This window comes from Ranitomeya imitator, chromosome 1, assembly GCF_032444005.1.
Source record: "Ranitomeya imitator isolate aRanImi1 chromosome 1, aRanImi1.pri, whole genome shotgun sequence".
Taxonomy (NCBI): Eukaryota; Metazoa; Chordata; class Amphibia; order Anura; family Dendrobatidae; genus Ranitomeya; species Ranitomeya imitator.
Window position 1 is genome coordinate 296,553,867 of NC_091282.1, and position 20,339 is coordinate 296,574,205.

Here is a 20,339-nt window from a genome sequence, read left to right on the forward strand (position 1 = left end):
TTTTCTGACCTTTGACTCCCTTTCTGACTATTCCTCCGCCTCACCCCTTGGTTACCTCGTTATCTCCTCGTTTTAATCTTGGCACGTTTAACTACTCTGCAGTGTATATCGTCTCCTCTGCACCCCGGCGTTTGACGCCACCCTTGATCACCTCCTTCCGTCACGTGGTTCAAGTCCTGTATTCTACCCAGTGAGTTCCCCGCCACTCTGCTCTCAGCTCCCTTGCTGCGGCGTGCAGCTCTCCTCGCAGCAGTAATAACCAGTAGTCGTGACACATTGAATTGATTGACCGCTGCATTCAGATGGGGCACAATAGAGCCCATCTCTGGAGCGAGGGTGGTCCCACCAATTTATCATTTAATGCTACGGATAGGTGACAACTTGCTATCTGGTTTGTTCCCCTTTGTAAAATGACAACAAATAAGCTAAGCATTCGGGAAAACCCATTTTCATCTTAATTTTTAATAAGCAACATGGCATTGACCAGATTACACTGTAGGATTCAAGCTGAAGTGTTGATAGACTCATCCGATGTGCTTGTGTCTGATGACATCCTATCTTTATCTTCCTGCACAAGACTTTCTTGGACATTTGCCACTCCATAAACTGTTGTTATTGTTAGAGAGTCATCAGAAGCTTTATCTGGGTTTTTGGAATCTTGTTTGAAAACAGCAGTCTGGTCTGCAGGTTTCACAACCTTTTTATTTAGTAGGGTATTGCCTGATTCTTTGGCTTTTGCGATGGGTTGGAGCCATTTATGGTTCAATATTTCATCAACGGTAATACGCTGCCTTACATTTGGCTGAAGCATTCGGTAAATGATATCTTTACATTCACTTGAAAAATGTTTAGAACTTGGGAAATTTATGTGCTGTTCCTTCTGTACACGTAACATCTTCTTAATGTTGGAATCATCATATGGCATTGAACCAGCGACCATTATAAACAGTATCACGCCAAGGCTCCAGATATCATAGACTTTGGGCTCATATGGTATTCCTTGCAAGACCTCTGGAGCTGCATAAGCTGCTGAGCCACAAAATGTTTTACTGAGGACCGGCTTATGGTTATCGTCTATACGTCTAGCAAAGCCGAAGTCTGAAAGTTTAATGTTGAACTCTTTATCTAATAGAATATTCTCACACTTCAGATCCCTGTGGACAATATCTAAATCATGGCAATACTTTACGGCTGATGCCAGTTGATGAAACAGTTTGCGTGCCACATCTTCCGGCATTGGTCCTCTGTTCTTAATGAATTCCAACAAATCACCTTGGGCACCCAATTCCATTACAATGTAGACTTTGCCTGCGGAAGTCTCAAAGATTTCATATGTCTTTACGATAGAATGATGGTTCATGACAGTCACGATCTCCATTTCACGAGGAAGGAACTTCTGCAAAAAATCTGGTGGAGCTTTGTTACGATCAATAACCTTCACAGCAACACAACATTTCAGGTGTTCAGAGAATGCTGCCCTAACTTTGGCATATGAGCCTTGCCCCAAAATGATGCCAACCGTGTAGCCTTTCCTTTTCAGTACAGCAGAGTCATCCATGAGTACTTGAGGCATGGCTGAGATGTTATTCCACTGCATTGTAACTGCTGATTTTCTTACTGCTTGTATGTGTTCTAGAGTGGTGATGTCACAATACTCTCTACTCTGATGATTTCACAATGCTGGCAAAAAGTAAACTGTAACACAAGACTATTGGGTGACACGGTGGCTCAGTGGTTAGAACTGCAGCCTTGTAGCACTGGGGTCCTGGATTAATCCCACCAAAGATAATATCTATAAGGCGTTTGCATGTTCGCCCCGTGTTTGTGTGAGTTTCTTACCATACTTTGAGGACATACTGATTGGGATAATGTCTATAAAAAGTTGTGGAATATGATGCTGCTATATAAGCATAATAGCGTACATGTGTCTGCACATGAACTTAAAGGGAACCTGTCACCTCAAATTGGCAGGATATTTAAATGAGTTTTTACCGGTCCGATGGGCGGCGTTTCATCTTAATTTCTCCACCCCGTCCGTCCTTGTTGTTCACGATATGTTAGTGAATTAGAGTACTTGTGCGCTATAGTTGGCGTGTGCGCAATGCAATCTTTGGTCGCGCACGCAGTATGCTTTGCTTAACTGCGGGCAAAGACGAAAAGCATTACTGCACATGCGCCCGCGCACTATGTCCCGCAACACAGCAAAATATTTCCGGGACATAGTGCGCGGGCGCATGGGCAGTAATGCGGCTTTGCCCGCAGTTGGGCAAAGCATACTGTGCGTGCGCGACCGAAGATTGCATTGCGCAAGCGCCAACTATGGCGCACACGTACTCTAATTCACTAACATATTGCGGACAACAGGGACAGACGGGGTGGAGAAATGAAGATGAAACGCCGCCCATTGGACCGGTAAAAAGTCATTTAAATATCCCGCCAATTTGAGGTGACAGGTTCCCTTAAAATCAATGCTTACACTAAAAAATATATTTCTTAAAAAACAACTTCTCTTATTAAAACATACTAGTTGGCCCATGCGAAATTTTCGCACATTGGTTGTCGGGGGCGCAGGCAATTTCAGGAAAATCAAGTTGGTCAAATGTAAATGTATTTAAGGAGATGATGAACACAGAGAGGTATGTGTGTCACTGACATATATGTGTGTATATATATACACACACACACAGTATATAGACTATATATGTTTTCATTAATATTTGAGCCCATGGATCCATTATATGTCCATATTGCAAGCCGGTGAGAAAATCGCATCCTCGCTCTGCACACGGATGACATACGGATCACTGTTCAGGGAACATTTCTGCGATTTTCATCCGTGTAAAATGGACCGATTTTTTATAAGTTGTGTGTGACTCCAGCCTAAAGGAGATCCCTAACATTAAACATAATGGTATTTTACTTACTGATCAGAAGAGGTCTGATTGTCAGGACCTTGCAAAAGAACAGGGGCAGCAGCATTTTTTCTCCCCTCCACAGCAGCACTGCCATCTATCTGCAGTGTAGGGAAGTGCAACACAGTCCTATGCATGTGAACGGAGCAGCTCCCTGTACAGCAGTGACTCCATAACTGAGCGTATTTAAACCATTGTATAATAATTGGCAATATCCCTTTAAAAAAAAAAAAGTAATATCTACAGATTATTTTACCTTTTTTTGTTTCCCTACGGTTGGATTTTTTTCTTCAATTTTTGCAAGGCTGTTTCAACCAATCTCACCCATAGGGATACAATGTACAGTCTGAGTTATGTCAATGCTGCAGTTTTCTACTTGGAATCAGAGGTGACTCTGATAGACTTTTCAATGACTGTCCAATAATACGGAAAATCTGATGGTTCAGAACCTGTCCGGTCCCTTTAAGGCTGCATTCATTTATATGTTCAGTTTAAGGGAGATACAAAGTAATCACTGAAAAAGAGTATTTTGAAATAATATAGAAGGATCCCTAAAATAAGGTACTATATAAAGTATAAATCCCAATAGGGAAGAGTGGGTAAGTTGTATGTATGCTAGGATATCCCTAGATATGTCTAAGGCTACGTTCACACTAGCGTTGCGCCGCCCTGCGTCGGCGACGCAACGCGCGACGCACGAAAAAAAGCGCGCGGCGTTTTTTGACCAAAATTGGACGCACAGAAAATGCAGCTTGTTGCATTTTCTTGCGTCCGACGCTAGCGTCGGAAACGACGCAAGTGTTGAAAAACGCCACCCTAAAAACGCACGCGTCCCCTATGTTAAACATAGGGGCGCGTCGCCGCTGCGTCGCCGGCGCAACAGCGACGCACATTGGCGGAACGCCAATGTGAACGTAGCCTAAGGCTGCCGTCACACTAGCAGTATTCGGTCAGTATTTTACATCAGTATTTGTAGCCAAAACCAGGAGTGGGTGATAAATGCAGAAGTGGTGCACATGTTTCGTTTCTATTATACTTTTCCTCTAATCGTTCCACTCCTGGTTTTGGCTTACAAATACTGATGTAAAATACTGACCAAATACTGCTAGTGTGACGGCAGCCTAAGTAAATTCGCTACCTAACAGCGGAGGTTAGAATTCTACATAAGATGAATGAGATACGGAGCCCTTGTGCCTCTTTGTCTTTCACTAATAACCCAAGTTCCCTAGCAGTCAGATAGAGGGCATGTCACAGTCTAGCTGTGAAGAAACAAGATTATATTTTAATAAAAGTACCGTCACATTTAGCGACGCTGCAGCGATATAGACAACGAGCCGATCGCTGCAGCGTCGCTGTTTAGGTCGCTAGGAGACGTCAAACACCGGCAACAGCTGAGCGATGCAGGAGCGATCCAGTGACGTACTTATCGTTCTCGCTGGTTGTTCGCTCCATGAAAAAACATTGCAGGCATCGTTGCTTTTGCTGTCAAACATGACGAATCACGCCGACCTGACGACCAAATAAAGTTCTGGACTTCTAGCTCCGACCAGCGATGTCACAGCGGGATCCTGATCGCTGCTGTGTGTCAAACACAACGAGATCGCTATCCAGGACGCTGCAACGTCACGGATCGCTGTCGTTCTCGTTGGAAAGTTGCTCAGTGTGAAGGTACCTTTACCCAGAGGACTATGTTTAGCAAACCAAGAATTGACTTTTTATCTGTATGTTGGCTTTTGGATTTAAATGTTGTTTTCTGGTGGGTCAAGAAAACAGACTTTTGTGGTTTAATAAAGCATTGCCACACTGTTTTACCCTCACCTTGTGTTGTCTGAGTAGCGTTATGCCCACGTTAACGGGAGAGCGGGCGTTAGGCGGGATGATCCCTGGCCCATGTGATTTCGGCCAGCGGACTTGTGCGCCCTCCCGCTACCTCACACTAGCCATAAAGCTTGCTCGATAGAAAATATATTAGTATGATGTGCAGATGTTACATATACCAAAATAACCAGCCTCCGAAAAAAAATAGTACCTACTGTAGACTAAGACGAAATGTAAATATATTGATTACACCTATTGTAAATCAGGACAGAAAATATGAATATTTTAATAATGCTATCACATACATCAATAGAATTGCTTACTGGCAATCATACAAACATTACGAACTGAGAAAATTGCTAGCTATTGTAACCATAATAAAAAGTGTGCAAATGTATCCACAGCATTGCTCCCAACCATCCCAGATCCAGCAATCTGTCCCAATTTGGGAGGAGATGTCCTGGGAGGTCAGGGCTGTGTCTCGACTTCCACTCATTATGCGATGTCTTCATTGCTCCTCTTCAAAGGGCAGTGCCGGCATCTCTGCTCTTTCCATTCCTATGTTCAATTAACCCCTTCATGACCCAGCCTATTTTGACCTTAAAGACCTGGCCGTTTTTTGTAATTCTGACCAGTGTCCCTTTATGAGGTAATAACTCAGGAACGCTTCAACGAATCCTAGCGGTTCTGAGAATGTTTTTTCGTGACATATTGGGCTTCATGCTAGTGGTAAATTTAGGTCGATCATTTTTGCGTTTATTTGTGAAAAAAATGGAAATTTGGCTAAAATTTTTAAAATTTTGCAATTTTCAAATTTTTAATTTTTATTCTGTTAAACGAGAGAGTTATGTGACACAAAATAGTTAATAAATAACATTACCCACATGTCTACTTTACCGCAGCACAATTTTGTAAACTTTTTTTTTTTTAGGAAGTTAGAACTATTAAAAGTTGACCAGCGATTTCTCATTTTTACAACAAAATTTGCAAAACCATTTATTTTACGGACCACCTCACATTTGAAGTCAGTTTGAGGGGTCTATATGGCTGAAAATACCCAAAAGTGACACCATTCTAAAAACTGCACCCTTCAAGGTGCGCAAAACCATATTCAAGAAGTTTATTAACCCTTCCGGTGCTTCACAGCAGCAGAAGCAACATGGAAGGAAAAAAATGAACATTTAACTTTTTAGTCTCAAAAATGATGTTTTAGCAACAATTTTTTTATTTTTCCAAGAGTAAAAAGAGAAACTGGACACCAAAAGTTATTGTACAATCTGTCCTGAGTACACCGATACCCCATATGTGGGGGGGAACCACTGTTTGGGTGCACGACAGGGCTCGGAAGGGAAGGAGCGCCATTTGACTTTTTCAATTAAAAATTGGCTCCAATCTTTAGCGGACACCATGTCGCGTTTGGAGAGCCCCTGTGTGCCTAAACATTAGAGCTCCCCCACAAGTGACCCCATTTTGGAAACTAGACCCCCCAAGGAGCTTGTCTAGATGCATAGTGAGCACGTTGAACCCCCAGGTGCTTCACAAATTGATCCGTAAAAATGAAAAAGTACTTTTTTTTTTTTTTTTCACAAAAAATTTCTTTTAGCCTCAATTTTTTCATTTGCACATGGGTAACCGGATAAAATGGATCCTAAAATGTGTTGGGCAATTTCTCCTGAGTACACCGATACCTCATATGTGGTCACAAACCACTGTTTGTGCACACGGCAAGGCTCGGAAGGGAAGGAGCGCCATTTGACTTTTGAATAAAAAATTAGCTCCAATCATTAGCGGACACCATGTCGCGTTTGGAGAGCCCCTGTGTGCCTAAACATTGGAGCTTCCCCACATGTGACCCCATTTTGGAAACTAGATCCCCCAAGGAACTTATCTAGATGCATAGTGAGCACTTTGAACCCCCAAGTGCTTCACAAATTGATCCGTAAAAATAAAAAAGTACTTTTTTTTTTCACAAAAAATTTCTTTTAGCCTCAATTTGTTCATTTCCACATGGGCAACAGGATAAAATGGATCCTAAAATGTATTGGGCAATTTCTCCTGAGTACACTGATACCTCACATGTGGCGGTAAACCACTGTTTGGGCACACGGTAGGGCTCAGAAGGGAAGGAGCGCCATTTGACTTTTTGAATGAAAAATTAGCTCCAATTGTTTGCTGACACCGTGTCGCGTTTGGAGAGCCCCTGTGTGCTTAAACATTGAAGCTTCCCCACATGTGACCCCATTTTGGAAACTAGACCTCCCAAGGAACTAATCTAGATGTGTGGTGACCACTTTAAACCCTCAAGTGCTTCACAGAAGTTTATAACGCAGAGCCGTGAAAATAAAAAATAATTTTTCTTTCCTCAAAAATTATATTTTAGCCCACAATTTTTTATTTTCACAAGAGTAACAGGAGAAATTGGACCCGAAAAGTTGTTGTCCAGTTTGTCCTGAGTACGCTGATACCCCATATGTGGGGGGAACCACTGTTTGGGCACACGTCGGGGCTTGGAAGGGAAGTAGTGACTTTTCAAATGCAGACTTTGATGGAATGGTCTGCGCGCGTCATGTTGCGTTTACAACGCACAGCCATGAAAATAAAAAATCATGTTTCTTTTCTCAAAAATGATGTTTTAGCAAGCAATTTTTTTATTTTCACAAGGGTAACAGGAGAAATTGGACCCCAGTAGTTGTTGCTGAGTTTGTCCTGAGTAGACTGATACCCAATATGTGGGGGTAAACCACTGTTTGGGCACACGTCGGGGCTCGGAAGGGAAGTAGTGACTTTTGAAATGCAGACTTGATGTAATGGTCTGCGGGCGTCATGTTGCATTTGCAGAGCCCCTGATGTGCCTAAACAGTAGAACCCCCCCACAAGTGACCACATTTTGGAAACTAGACCCCCCAAGGAACTTATCTAGATATGTGGTGAGCACTTTGAACCCCCAAGTGCTTCACAGAAGTTTACAACGCACAGCCATGAAAATAAAAAATCATGTTTCTTTTCTCAAAAATGATGTTTTAGCAAGCAATTTTTTATTTTCACAAGGGTAACAGGAGAAATTGGACCCCAATAATTGTTGCCCAGTTTGTCCTGAGTATGCTGGTACCCCATATGTGGGGGAAAACCACTGTTTGGGTGCACGTCGGGGCTCGGAAGGGAGGGAGCACCATTTGACTTTATGAATACAAGATTGGCTGGAATCAATGGTGGCGCCATGTTGCGTTTGGAGACCCCTGATGTGCCTAAACAGTGGAAACCCCTCAATTCTAACTCCAACACTAACCCCAACACACCCCTAACCCTAATCCCAACTCTAGCCATAACCCTAATCAAAACCCTAACCCCAACACACCCCTAACCACAGCCCTAACCCTAATCCCAAACCTAACCCCAACACACCTCTAACCATAACCCTAACCACAGCCTAATCTTAACCCTATTTCCAACCCTAGCCCTAATTCCAACCCTAACCCTAAGGCTATGTGCCCACGTTGCGGATTCGTGTGAGATTTTTCCGCACCATTTTTGAAAAATCCGCAGGTAAAAGGCACTGCATTTTACCTGCGGATTTACCGGGGATTTCCAGTGTTTTTTGTGCGGATTTCACCTGTGGATTCCTATTGAGGAACAGGTGTAAAACGCTGCGGAATCCACACAAAGAATTGACATGCTGCGGAAAATACAACACAGCGTTTCCTTGCGGTATTTTCCGCACCATGGGCACAGCGGATTTGGTTTTCCATAGGTTTACATGGTACTGTAAACCTGATGGAAAACTGCTACGAATCCGCAGCGGCCAATCCGTTGCAGATCCGCAGCCAAATCCGCACCGTGTGCACAAAGCCTAATTCTAACCCTAATTCTAGCCGTAACCCAAACCCTAAGGCCGGCTTCACACTTGCGAGTTTTACGGACGTAAGAGCGCAGAAACTACGTCCGTAAAACTCGCAAAACAAACAGCACAATTATTCTCTATGCCCCTGCTCCTATCTGCCGTATTAAACTGATCAGTATTATACGGCTTTCTACGGCCGTAGAAAATCGCAGCATGCTGCGTTTGTCACCGTATTGCGCAAATAAAACGTCAATGAAAGCTCCCTGGCTCGAGATCATAAGAGGCGCCCTCTGCTGGTTGTCCTCATATGAACTCGAGCCAGGGAGCTTTCTAGGAAAGTTCCCACGATCTAGGAACAGCCAGCAGAGAGCGCCTCACCGCAAATGCAGGTAAATATAGGTCATTGACCTACTTTACCTACATTCTCCGGGGTTTTGCAGACATGAGCAACGTTGCATTAGCAAAGCTCGTGTCTGCAAAATATTTTAACCCCTTCAGATGGATTTACATCGTTGGACTTTACAGATCTGCGGAAGGTAAGGATATTGTTGGTTTATTATGTTTTTTTTTGTTACAGAACGAGGGTCTTCAGTGATTGGATTGGGCGTTCAATAAAATATTACAACAACCTTTGTTTTTATTTCATTAAAATAATTTTTAATAATGTGTTTGTGTATTTTTTTTAACCCTTTACTAGTATTGGATTAATAATGGATAGGTGTCATAATTGACGCCTCTCCATTATTAATTTGGCTTAATGTCACCTTACAATAGCAAGGTGGCATTAACCCTTCATTACCCCATATCCCACCGCTACACGGGAATGGGAAGAGAGTGGCCAAGTGCCAGAATAGGCGCATCTTACAGATGTGCCTTTTCTGGGGTGGCTGGGGGCAGGTGTTTTTAGCCAGGGGGGGGGGCAATAACCGTGGACCCTCTCCAGGCTATTAATATCTGCCCTCAGTCACTGGCTTTACTACTCTGGCGGAGAAAATTGTGCGGGAGCCCACGCCAATTTTTTCCGCCATTTAACCCCTTAATTTACTAGCTAGAACGGCCAAATTTTGCATAGACACACTACTAACATTAGTAGTGTGGAATATGCAAAAAAAATGGTGATATGAGATGGTTTACTGTATGTAAACCAGGTCTCATATCATGTCGGGTTTTAGGAAGGAGAAAGCAAAAGCCGGCAATTGAATTACTGGCTTTCTGCTACATCGCGCTGGATGAAATATTAATATATATACATATATGTGTCTACTGACATTATATTATATATATATATATATATATATATATATATATATATACAGACAGTATATATGTTGTTTGTTTGTTTTTTACACATGGATCCCTTGTATAGCCGTATGTCGGTTTTGCAAGCCTGCGATAAAAACACGCAGTACGGATGACATACGGATTACATACGGAGGATGCCATGCGCAAAAAACGCTGAAACACCCTGCCTACGGAGGAGCTACGGACCACTATTTTCGGGACTTTTCAGCGTATTACGGCCGTAATATACGGACCGTATTTTCATACGCTGAATGTGAAGCCGGCCTAACCCTAAGGCCAGGTTCACATTGCGCTAGCAGCAGCCTGTTCAGCACATACGCTAACGGGCTGCTGCTAGCGCAAGTGCCGACGTTTGCATCGCTCTAGCACAGATAGAGCATCTGCTAGCTCTATCTGCGCTAGCAGTGACGGACCCGGGAACGCTGCAGCCCGCGTCTCCGGGTCCGTCACTCAATGACGGCACATCCCTAGCGTACACCCATTGTGGGCGTGCGCTAGTGATGCGTCCGACATTGCTGTCAATGGCGGCCGTAACGGAGTACGTTACACCGCTTTTATGCCGTGGTGTAACGTAGTCCGTCTAACGGACTGCTTAGACGCAGTGTGAACTAACCCTAACCCTAGTGGGGCAAAGGAAAAAAAAAATTTCTTTATTTTATTTTTGTCCCTACCTATGGGGGTGATAAAGGGGGGGTTTATTTATTAGTTTTTTTTATTTTGATCGCTGTGATAGAACCTATTACAGCGATCAAAATGTACTTGTAACGAATTTGCCGGCCGGCAGATTCCTCGGGCGCACTGCGCATGCGCCCGCCATTTTCCAAGATGGCGGCGCCCATGCAGCAGCCGGATGGACATCGGGAGGCACACGGGAGGTCGGTAAATATGATGGGGGAAGGGGGGATCGGACAGCGAGGGGTGGGGACCGGACAGCAGGGGGAGCGGACAGGAGGACGGAGGGGAGCGGAGGACATGAAATGACAGGATGGAGGACCGGAGGGGAGGCGATCGGTGGCGGTGGGAGGGTCAGATCACAATCTCCAGCCATGGCTGATGCTATTGCAGCATCGGCCATGGCTGGATTGTAATATTTCACCAATTTTCATTGGTGAAATATTACTATCGCTCTGATTGAAAGTGAAATGTCACTTTCAACAGCCAATCAGAGCGATCGTAGCCACGGGGGGGTGAAGCCCCCCTGGGCTTAAGTACAACTCCTCCTGTCCCTGCAGGCCGGGTGAAATTACATTTAACCCTTTCACCCGGCCTGCAGGAGCCCAATCCGGCCATGACGCATATGCTGCGTCACAGGTCGGAATGGGACAGGTTTTCATGACGCATATGCTGCGTCAAAGGTCGGGAAGGGGTTAAAGAGGTTGTCTACTACTTTTAAATTGATATTCTATCCTTAGGTTAGAGCATCAATGACTGATTGTCCAGGGTCTGGCACTCGGCACCCCATGCTGATCAACTGTTATCAGTGCCAGCCGCTGGGAGTACTTGTGGAGCTTGGCCATCTACTTGTAGTGGCTGTGGCTTGTGAGGCTATGTGCACACGTTGCAGATTTTGCTGCGGATCAGCTAATCGGCAGGGGTGCAAAGTACCGGACCCCGGACAATTGGACAATGATGCCCTATCCTAAGGATAGAATATCAATTTAAAAGTAGTAGACAACCTCTTTAAATAAACAATCCATCTCATTTCTTGATCTCACCAGGAACTCAAAAAACATGCGCAGTACATAGAGCCGGATCCAACTAAAAAAACGGATCCGGTGCATCAGTTTGCATCCGTTTTTTCACTATTTACACCGGATCTGTTTTTTAGCAAATTTACCGGATTGTGCCTGAAACCAAAAACCTGATGTGTGAAAGCAGCCTAACAGGGAAGAGTATCGCAGCTACAAAGATTGCACCTCAGTCAACAATCTATCGCATCATCAAGAACTTCAAGGAGAGAGCTTCCATTGTTGTCAAAAAGGCTCCAGGGCGCCCAAGAAAGACCAGCAAGCACCAGGACCGTATCTTAAAACGGTTCCAGCTGCGGGATCGGACTACCAGCAGTGCCGAGCTTGCTCAGGAATGGCAGCAGGCTGGTGTGAGTGCTTCTGCACGCACTGTCAGGCGGAGACTCTTTGAGCAAGGCCTGGTTTCAAGGAGGGCAGCAAAGAAGCCACTTCTCTCCAGAAAAAACATCAGGGACCGACTGATATTCTGCAAAAGGTACAGGGAGTGGACTGCTGAGGACTGGGGCAAAGTCATTTTCTCTGATGAATCCCCTTTTCGATTGTTTGGGACATCTGGAAAACAGCTTATTCGGAGAAGAAGAGGTGAGCGCTCCCACCAGTCTTGTCTCATGCCAACTGTAAAGTATCCTGAAACCATTCATGTGTGGGGTTGCGTCTCAGCCAAGGGACTCGGCTCACTCACAGTCTTGCCTAAAAACACAGCCATGAATAAAGAATGGTACCAGAATGTCCTCCAAAAGCAACTTCTCCCAACCGTCCAAGAGCAGTTTGGCGCCCAACAATGCCTTTTCCAGCATGATGGAGCACCTTGCCATAAAGCAAAGGTGATAACTAAATGGCTCATGGAGCAAAACATAGAGATTTTGGGTCAATGGCCTGGAAACTCCCCAGATCTTAATCCCATTGAGAACTTGTGGTCAATCATCAAGAGACGGGTGGACAAACAAAAACCAACAAATTCTGGCAAAATGCAAGCATTGATTATGCAAGAATGGACTGCTATCAGTCAGGATTTGGTCCAGAAGTTGATTGAGAGCATGCCAGGGAGAATTGCAGAGGTCTTGAAGAAGAAGGGTCAACACTGCAAATATTGACATGCTGCATTAACTCATTCTAACTGTCAATATAACCTATTGGTACTCATAATATGATTGCAATTATATTTCTGTATGTGATATAAACATCAGACAAACACTAATAAAAACCAGAGGGCAGCAGATCATGTGAAAATATAATTTTGGTGTCATTCTCAAAACTTTTGGCCATGACATTGCAAGACAATTTAGCAACTTTTTGGAGTTGTAACTGATAAACTGGTTAAAACATCTGCATAAAAAACAAACAAAATGGCGAGTGACGAACAAGCAGAAAACAAAGTTACAAAAATACTTTGGCACATGACAAATAAAAAAAGCCTAAAAATAAGAAAAACTTGGAAAAAATGTGTGAAAGCAATAAGGAATGGGCCTCCTGTCTGTGGCAGAATACCCGAGCACTGGTCGGGATCCGGGCGGCTTAGTCACGTCTTTCTTCCATCATGTTTGTTGGAATAATGGGGCTCACTTATCACAACCGTCTAAAAGAAAAAACTGTTTCCCATAGCAACCAATCACAGCGCAGCTTTTATTTGAACAGTGGTTTAGAAAATCAAAGTGGTGTGGTGACTGGTTGCCAAGGAAATCACTTTCTTTTGGGCAGCTTTGCTGTGTCTATGTATTTTAAGATGAAATTGGTTTCTTATTCAGCTATTTTTTCTTTTCTGTTTTTTATAGGTTTAACAACAAAAAATAGGCATCATAATAATAACAACGTATAATGCAGTGAGGAGCCTGATGTGAATACTTAAAAACAGCTACAAAAATCATACAACTGGCACCAAAATGGGCATCAAAGGGCGTTAATTAAAGAGTTTAATGACTTTGGGCCACTGATGTCACACTGCGGACACATAGAACAGGGAGCCCCACATCAAATTCAGGTCCCTCCAGCCTGGCCCAAATGGTTACTGGACGTCAGAACTGGCATCAAAGTGGGCAGACAGTTGATTTTAGCCATTTGAATAAGTAATTGATGTTTTTAAAGGGTTAAATAACTTTGGGCCACTGATCTCACACAACCTGTGAACATGGGCTTCTTGCCCACTTTGATGCCAGTTCTGATGCCCAGAATCCATTCGGGCCAGGCTGGAGGCACCGGGGTTTGATGCGTGGCATCACTATATATGTAATGGTGGTGTGGATTCAGTGGCCCAAAGTTATTTAACCCTTTAAAAAAATCACTTATCCAAATCTGTGAATATTGGCTGCTTGCTCACTTTGATGCCAATTCTGATGAGCAGAACCCATTTGGGCCAGGCTGTAAGGACCTGGGTTTGATACAGGGCTTAATGACTGTGTATTCTTTGTGCGAGATCATTGGCCCAAAGTCATTTAACCCCTTTTAACGCCCTTTGGTGCCCATTATTGTGCCAGTTTTATGATTTTTGTGGCGGTTTTGAAGTGTATTCACATCAGGACACCTTGCTTCATTGTACGTTATAATTGTGATGTTTATTTTTTGTTGTTAAAGGGAACCTGTCACCCCCAAAATCGAAGGTGAGCTAAGCTCACCAGCATCAGGGGCTTATCTAAAGCATTCTGTAATGCTGTAGATAAGCCCCCGATATATCCTGAAAGAAGAGAAAAACAAGTTACATTATACTCACCTGGGGGGGTGGTCCGATCCAGTGGGCGTCGTGGTCCAGTCCGAGGCATCCTATCTTCATACGATGACGTCCTCTTCTGGTCTTCACGCTGCGGCTCCGGCGCAGGCGTACTTTATCTGCCCTGTTGAGGGCAGAGCAAATTACTGCTGTGCGCAGGCGCCGGGCCTCTGACCTTTCCCTGCGCACTGCAGTACTTTGCTCTGCCCTAAACAGGGCAGATAAAGTACGCCTGCGCCGGAGCCGCGGCAAGAGGACGTCATCGTAAGAGGATGGGAGGCCCCAGACCGGGACGCCTATCGGACTGGACCGCGCCGGGACCGCCCCTGGGTGAGTGTAATCTAACCTCTTTTTCTCATCTTTCAGGTTACATCGGGGGCTTATCTACAGCATTACAGAATGCTGTAGATAAGCCCCTGATGCTGGTGGGCTTACCTCACCTTCAATTTTGGGGGTGACAGGTTCCCTTTAAACCTATAAAAAAACAGAAAAGAAAAAATTGCCTAATAAGAAATTGACGAATAAGAATCCAACTTCAGTATCGTGCGTATTTCGTGGAAACAGAATTCGTGCTACATTACTGCATTAGAAACGTGAGGTGACTTCCCGTTATAGGGCCGCCATTTTCCGGTCTTGCTTTACCTCAGGCCGATACTTTGGAGCTGATAGTTGTGCGCCGCCATGACAGCAGTCACATACCGGCACCAAGCACCGGAGTCCAGATTTCCTCAATAACTAACCGTCCCCTCTAGCTCCATTACCACACACTACAAGGTGACTCGCGATAATCACGCACTGCCGCTGACTCTGCCCCGCCCACACGCCGGTGAGTTCCGGAGTCACGTGACCCACCGTAGAGCCCGCCCCCGGAGCGCTGTGATTGGCTGCGTTGTGTTCTGTTTGTTGTGAGGGGACGGAGGCCGCCATCTTGTTCCCGGAGATCTGAGCAGCGGTGCATTACCCGTTACCGAGAAGGATTAGGGGACGTGTGTCCTCCATAAGGATTAGCGCTCTGTTGTGGTGACGGTGCATAACCTCCGGGACCGGCGCCCATTACGCTCCCCTCCTGCGGCGAGTGTCCGGTTTTCGTTGCTCTGGCGGGAGGATGAACGGAGGATAAATGGTGCCCAAACCGGACAGCGGCACCTTCCTTGTCCTCTTCCTGCTTGTGCTGACCCTGACCGAGCCGCTGCGGCCAGGTGAGTCCTCGGTGGGGGCGCTGTGTGACCGGGGCCGTGCTACTGGGCCCGGGCTGAGGGATGGCGGCCAGGCCGTGTGTTGGGCCCTCACACCGGGCAGCAGCAGGCACCGGCGCGCTCTGTCACCGCCTCATGCGGAGCCCCCTGCCGGCAGCTGAGCCGCTATCACACGGCGCTGCCACAGGTGAAGGGGCATGTTCTAGGGCCAGGATCAGCGCCCCATCACTGTACCGCTGCTGCCGATCACTGGCTGTGGATGTCACGTCCCTGCGGAGGCGTGTGAATGGTGTCCAGCATATGACCAGTGGCATGTAAAAGGTTAGGCTCACATGGCGTTAGTGCCATCCGTTGCGCTAACGCTGATGCACAAAATCTTTTTCTTCAGTCGCGCTAACACATGGTAGCATTGCATTGGCATGCGTTAGCCATAGAGATCTATGCACAGCAAACACGTCCGTTCACTGTGCGTTAAGACCTATCGTACCCGAAAACGCGGTAGACCAGGGTCGAGGGTGCGTCACAAAGTAACGGACCATCGCTAACGCATGCTGGTTTTGACATGTTGGGATGCTTTAAGATAATGGAAGTCTATGGGCTCGATAACGGATCCGTTACATTGCGTTAATGCCGCTTAGTAACGAATCCGTTGAACGGATCGCCCAAACGCAATGTGAACCTAGCCTTATTCTTATTAAGGTTGCAATTTGATCGTCTTGAAAAAATATCCTTGTTATTAAGAATGGAGAGATTCTTACTTTTTATACTCTAAGGGTACGTGCACATGGTCGGGAACCGCTGCCATTTGGATGCTGTGCACTTGCGCAGCGTCCAGATGTAACAGCATAGTGGATGGGATTTCAAGAAATCACTGGCTCATATAGGTGAACCATAGGTCACAATTCAGGCCAGCAGATTAACGTTACTGGTCAGAACGTGCATGCAGGAGTGTCTACCCGGGAAGCTGAGGAGGGGTGCGCTCCTGAAGAATGGACATGAGAACCCCCTTCTGGAAAGAGGCGCTGCATCTCAGTCTCCGTGGGTGATCCGCTGGCGCACATGCACACATAGCGGACATTGGCTTTCTAGAAGTTCCATCCACTTGCTGTAACATCTGGCCGTGGCGGGTTTGATGCTTCATAAATATGTAGCATCAAACCCGCCGCAATTCCTGATCGTGTGCACATACCCTAATGGGTGAGTTACTGATGCTGGTCCTGCATTATCTCCAGAACAGTAGCTTTCTCGTGGGGGTTCCCAATATTGCTGAGCTGTCAGATTAGATGTTTCTATGGCAGTGCCACATTCTGCTGGACTGTACGAATGCGTCTTTGACTAAATGCACAGTGGCCCACAATAATGTTTGTGGCTGAGGGGTGGTGGCAGAAGGTTAAAGCCGGATTTTATTTCTACTGCTGTGCCGCCATCATATGCTGGACTTAAGGCAGTAGTGCAACAATCCCAATCTATCACATATCCACAGGATGGGTGATTTAGTTTCTAATTTTCTGGAAATCCCACTGATCAGTGAATTAGGTGTAGGAGCATGCACAATGTCATTACACAGCACTCCAATTTTTCCATCACCCCCATAGACTTTGAGTGGAGTGACAGTGCACATGCTAAACCCTCTATTCGCCATCAGTACGGTGATAAGTTGTGATTGTAGCACACCTCCTTATGTAGACCTGCATATTATGGTGACTTAAGGTACCGCCACAGTTAGCGACGCTGCAGCGATCTAGACAACGATGCCGATCGCTGCAGCGTCGCTGTGTGGTCGCTGGAGAGCTGTCACACAGACAACTCTCCAGCGACCAACTATGCGAAGTCCCCTGGTAACCAGGGTAAGCATCGGGTTACTAAGCTCAGGGCCGCGCTTAGTAACCCGATGTTTACCCTGGTTACCAGCGTAAACGTAAAAAAAACCCAAACACTGCATACTTACATTCCGGTGTCTGTCCCCCGGCGCTGTGCTTCTCTGCACTGATTGTGAGCGCCGGCTGGCCGTAAAGCACAGCGGTGACGTCACCGCTGTGCTCTGCTTTCCGACCGGCGCTCATAGTGCAGAGAAGCACAGCGCCGGGGGACAGACACCGGAATGTAAGTATGTAGTGTTTTTTTTTTTTTTTTTTTTACGTTTACGCTGGTAACCAGGGTAAACATCGGGTTACTAAGCGCGGCCCTGCGCTTAGTAACCCGATGTTTACCCTGGTTACCAGTGAAGACATCGCTGAATCGGCGTCATGCATGCCGATTCAGCGATGTCTGCGGGAGATCCAGTGACGAAATAAAGTTCTGGACTTTCTGCTCCGACCAACGATGGCACAGCAGGATCCTGATCGATGCTGCCTGTCAAACTCAACGATATCGCTAGCCAGGACGCTGCAACGTCACAGATCGCTAGCGATATCGTTCAGTGTGAAGGTACCTTTAGACTCTCTAACTGCCAATGATATGGCTGTGACCAGAGTTGTGCTATGATTATGCCATTAGAGACAGTAGTCACATGTGGCTCTTGAGCCATTGGTTGTGGAACATTTTAGGAGTCTTATGATGTGCTTTGATCCATTTTTCGTAAAATTGATTGTAGGCTGCTGTGAGAGCTGTAGCAAGGTTTTGCTTTTTATGGAAAGAAGTTTCCACCCACTGTGAATAATTGTGTACATGAGGCTGGATTATATTAGGTCATATCATTGGTCAGTAAACAATTAGATTTACTTATCAAGAAATAAACAAAAAAGGAAAAAATGTTGAGCAGCACAGCCCAGGAACACGGGGCCAACTGTAGTCTGTGCTTGGTGTAATGGAGAACCTGGCTGCGGACCTTGGGTGCTCGCATGGAAAATAGAACTAAAGGTACCGTCACACTAGACGATATCGCTAGCGATCCGTGACGTTGCAGCGTCCTCGCTAGCGATATCGTCCAGTGTGACAGGCAGCAGCGATCAGGCCCCTGCTGTGCTGTCGCTGGTCGGGGAAGAAAGTCCAGAACTTTATTTCGTCGCTGGATCTCCCGTCGACATCGCTGGATCGGCGTGTGTGACACCGATTCAGCGATGTCTTCACTGGCAACCAGGGTAAACATCGGGTAACTAAGCGCAGGGCCGCGCTTAGTAACCCGATGTTTACCCTGGTTACCATCCTAAAAGTAAAAAAAAACAAACACTACATACTTACCTACCGCTGTCTGTCCCCGGCGCTGTGCTCTGCTCTCCTCCTGTACTGGCTGTGAGCGTCGGTCAGCCGGAAAGCAGAGCGGTGACGTCACCGCTCTGCTTTCCGGCCGCTGTGCTCACACAGACAGTACAGGAGGAGTGCAGAGCACAGCGCTGGAGGACAGATAGCATTAAGTAAGTATGTACTGTTTGTTTTTTTTACTTTTAGGAAGGTAACCAGGGTAAACATCGGGTTACTAAGCGCGGCCCTGCGCTTAGTTACCCGATGTTTACCCTGGTTACCGGCATCGTTGGTCGCTGGAGAGCTGTCTGTGTGACAGCTCTCCAGCGACCAAACAGCGACGCTGCAGCGATTCCGGATCGTTGTCGGTATCGCTGCAGCGTCGCTAAGTGTGACGGTACCTTAAGACAAATCGTATCTCAGAAAAAATGCGGCAGCACTCACCAGTCCTAGAGTGATGTGATTCCTTTATTCAAACATGATAAAACAGGATCTTCACGGCTCGGGGGTGTGCATGTAATACAAGGGTGTGCAGAGATCAATGACGGCCGTTTTGCGCTGAATGTAGCGCTTCTAGCGCCACCGATCTCCTTCCCTCCGTCCTGTCATCTGCAGTCCTCCGCCCTCCTGTCCGCTCCCCCTGTACTCCGATTTCCCCCCCCCCCCCCCCTCATACTTACTGACCTCCGGTGTCCCTCCCGGTGTCCGTCTGTGTGCTCCATGGGCGCCGCCAACTTCCAAAATGGCGGGCGCAGTGCGCCCGCCGATTCTGCCAGCCGGCAGATTCGTTACAGGTACATTTTGATCGCTGTGATAGGTTCTATCACAGCGATAAAAATAAAAAGAATAATAAATAACCCCCCCCCCTTTATCACCCACATAGGTAGGGACAATAATAAAATAAAGAAAATATATATTTTTTTCCACTAGGGTTAGGGCTAGCATTAGGGTTAGAATTAGGCTATGTGCACATGGTGCGGATTTGGCTGCTGCTGATTTGTAGCAGTTTTCCATCAGGTTTACAGTTCCATGTAAACCTATGGAAAACCAAATCCGCTGTGACCATGGTGCGGAAAATACCGCGCAGAAACGCTCTGTTGTATTGTGCGCAGCACGTCAATTCTTTGTGTGGATTCTGCAGCGTTTTACACCTGTTCCTCAATAGGAATCCGCATGTGAAATCCGCACAAAAAACACTGGAAATCCGCGGTAAATCCACAGGTAAAACGCAGTGCCTTTTACCTGCAGATTTTTCAAAAATGGTGCGGAAAAATCTCATACGAATCCGCAACGTGGGCACATAGCCTTAGGGTTAGGGTTGGAATTAGAGTTAGGGTTGGAATTAGGGCTAGGGTTCGAAATAGGGTTAAGATTAGGCTGTGGTTAGGGTTGTGGTTAGGGTTGTGGTTAGGGGTGTGTTGGGGTTAGGGTTGTGATTAGGGTTATGGCTAGAGTTGGGGTTAGGGGTGTGTTGGGGTTAGTGTTGGAGTTAGAATTGAGGGGTTTCCACTGTTTAGGCACATCAGGGGTCTCCAAACGCAACATGGCACCACCATTGATTCCAGCCAATCTTGTATTCAAAAAGTCAAATGGTCCTCCCTCCCTTCCGAGCCCCAACGTTTGCCCAAACAGTGGTTTACCCCC

The 20,339-nt window shown here is 46.0% G+C and overlaps 2 protein-coding genes across 3 annotated transcripts in view; one reads left to right on the plus strand and one right to left on the minus strand.

Moving 5' to 3' along the window:
* Window positions 1-447: 447 nt before the first annotated feature.
* On the minus strand, window positions 448-1,591 carry LOC138657731 (testis-specific serine/threonine-protein kinase 1-like). The gene has a single exon (XM_069745411.1). It carries the CDS (start codon window positions 1,571-1,573, stop codon window positions 503-505), a length of 1,071 nt encoding a protein of 356 aa, XP_069601512.1. The 5' UTR covers window positions 1,574-1,591; the 3' UTR covers window positions 448-502.
* Window positions 1,592-15,210: 13,619 nt separating this feature from the next.
* The window catches only part of LOC138669982 (splicing factor ESS-2 homolog), a 103,861-nt gene continuing 98,732 nt past the window's right edge, over window positions 15,211-20,339 (plus strand). For both annotated transcript variants that reach the window (XM_069756915.1, XM_069756924.1), the window contains exon 1: window positions 15,211-15,518. In XM_069756915.1, the coding sequence (XP_069613016.1) occupies window positions 15,440-15,518 (79 nt within the window). In that variant the 5' untranslated portion in view covers window positions 15,211-15,439. The remainder of the gene's footprint in view (window positions 15,519-20,339) is intronic.

Bases quoted from the DNA above. Each gene is read 5' to 3' on its own strand.
- LOC138657731 (XM_069745411.1), bottom strand. From the start codon at position 1,573: ATGCCTCAAGTACTCATGGATGACTCTGCTGTACTGAAAAGGAAAGGC.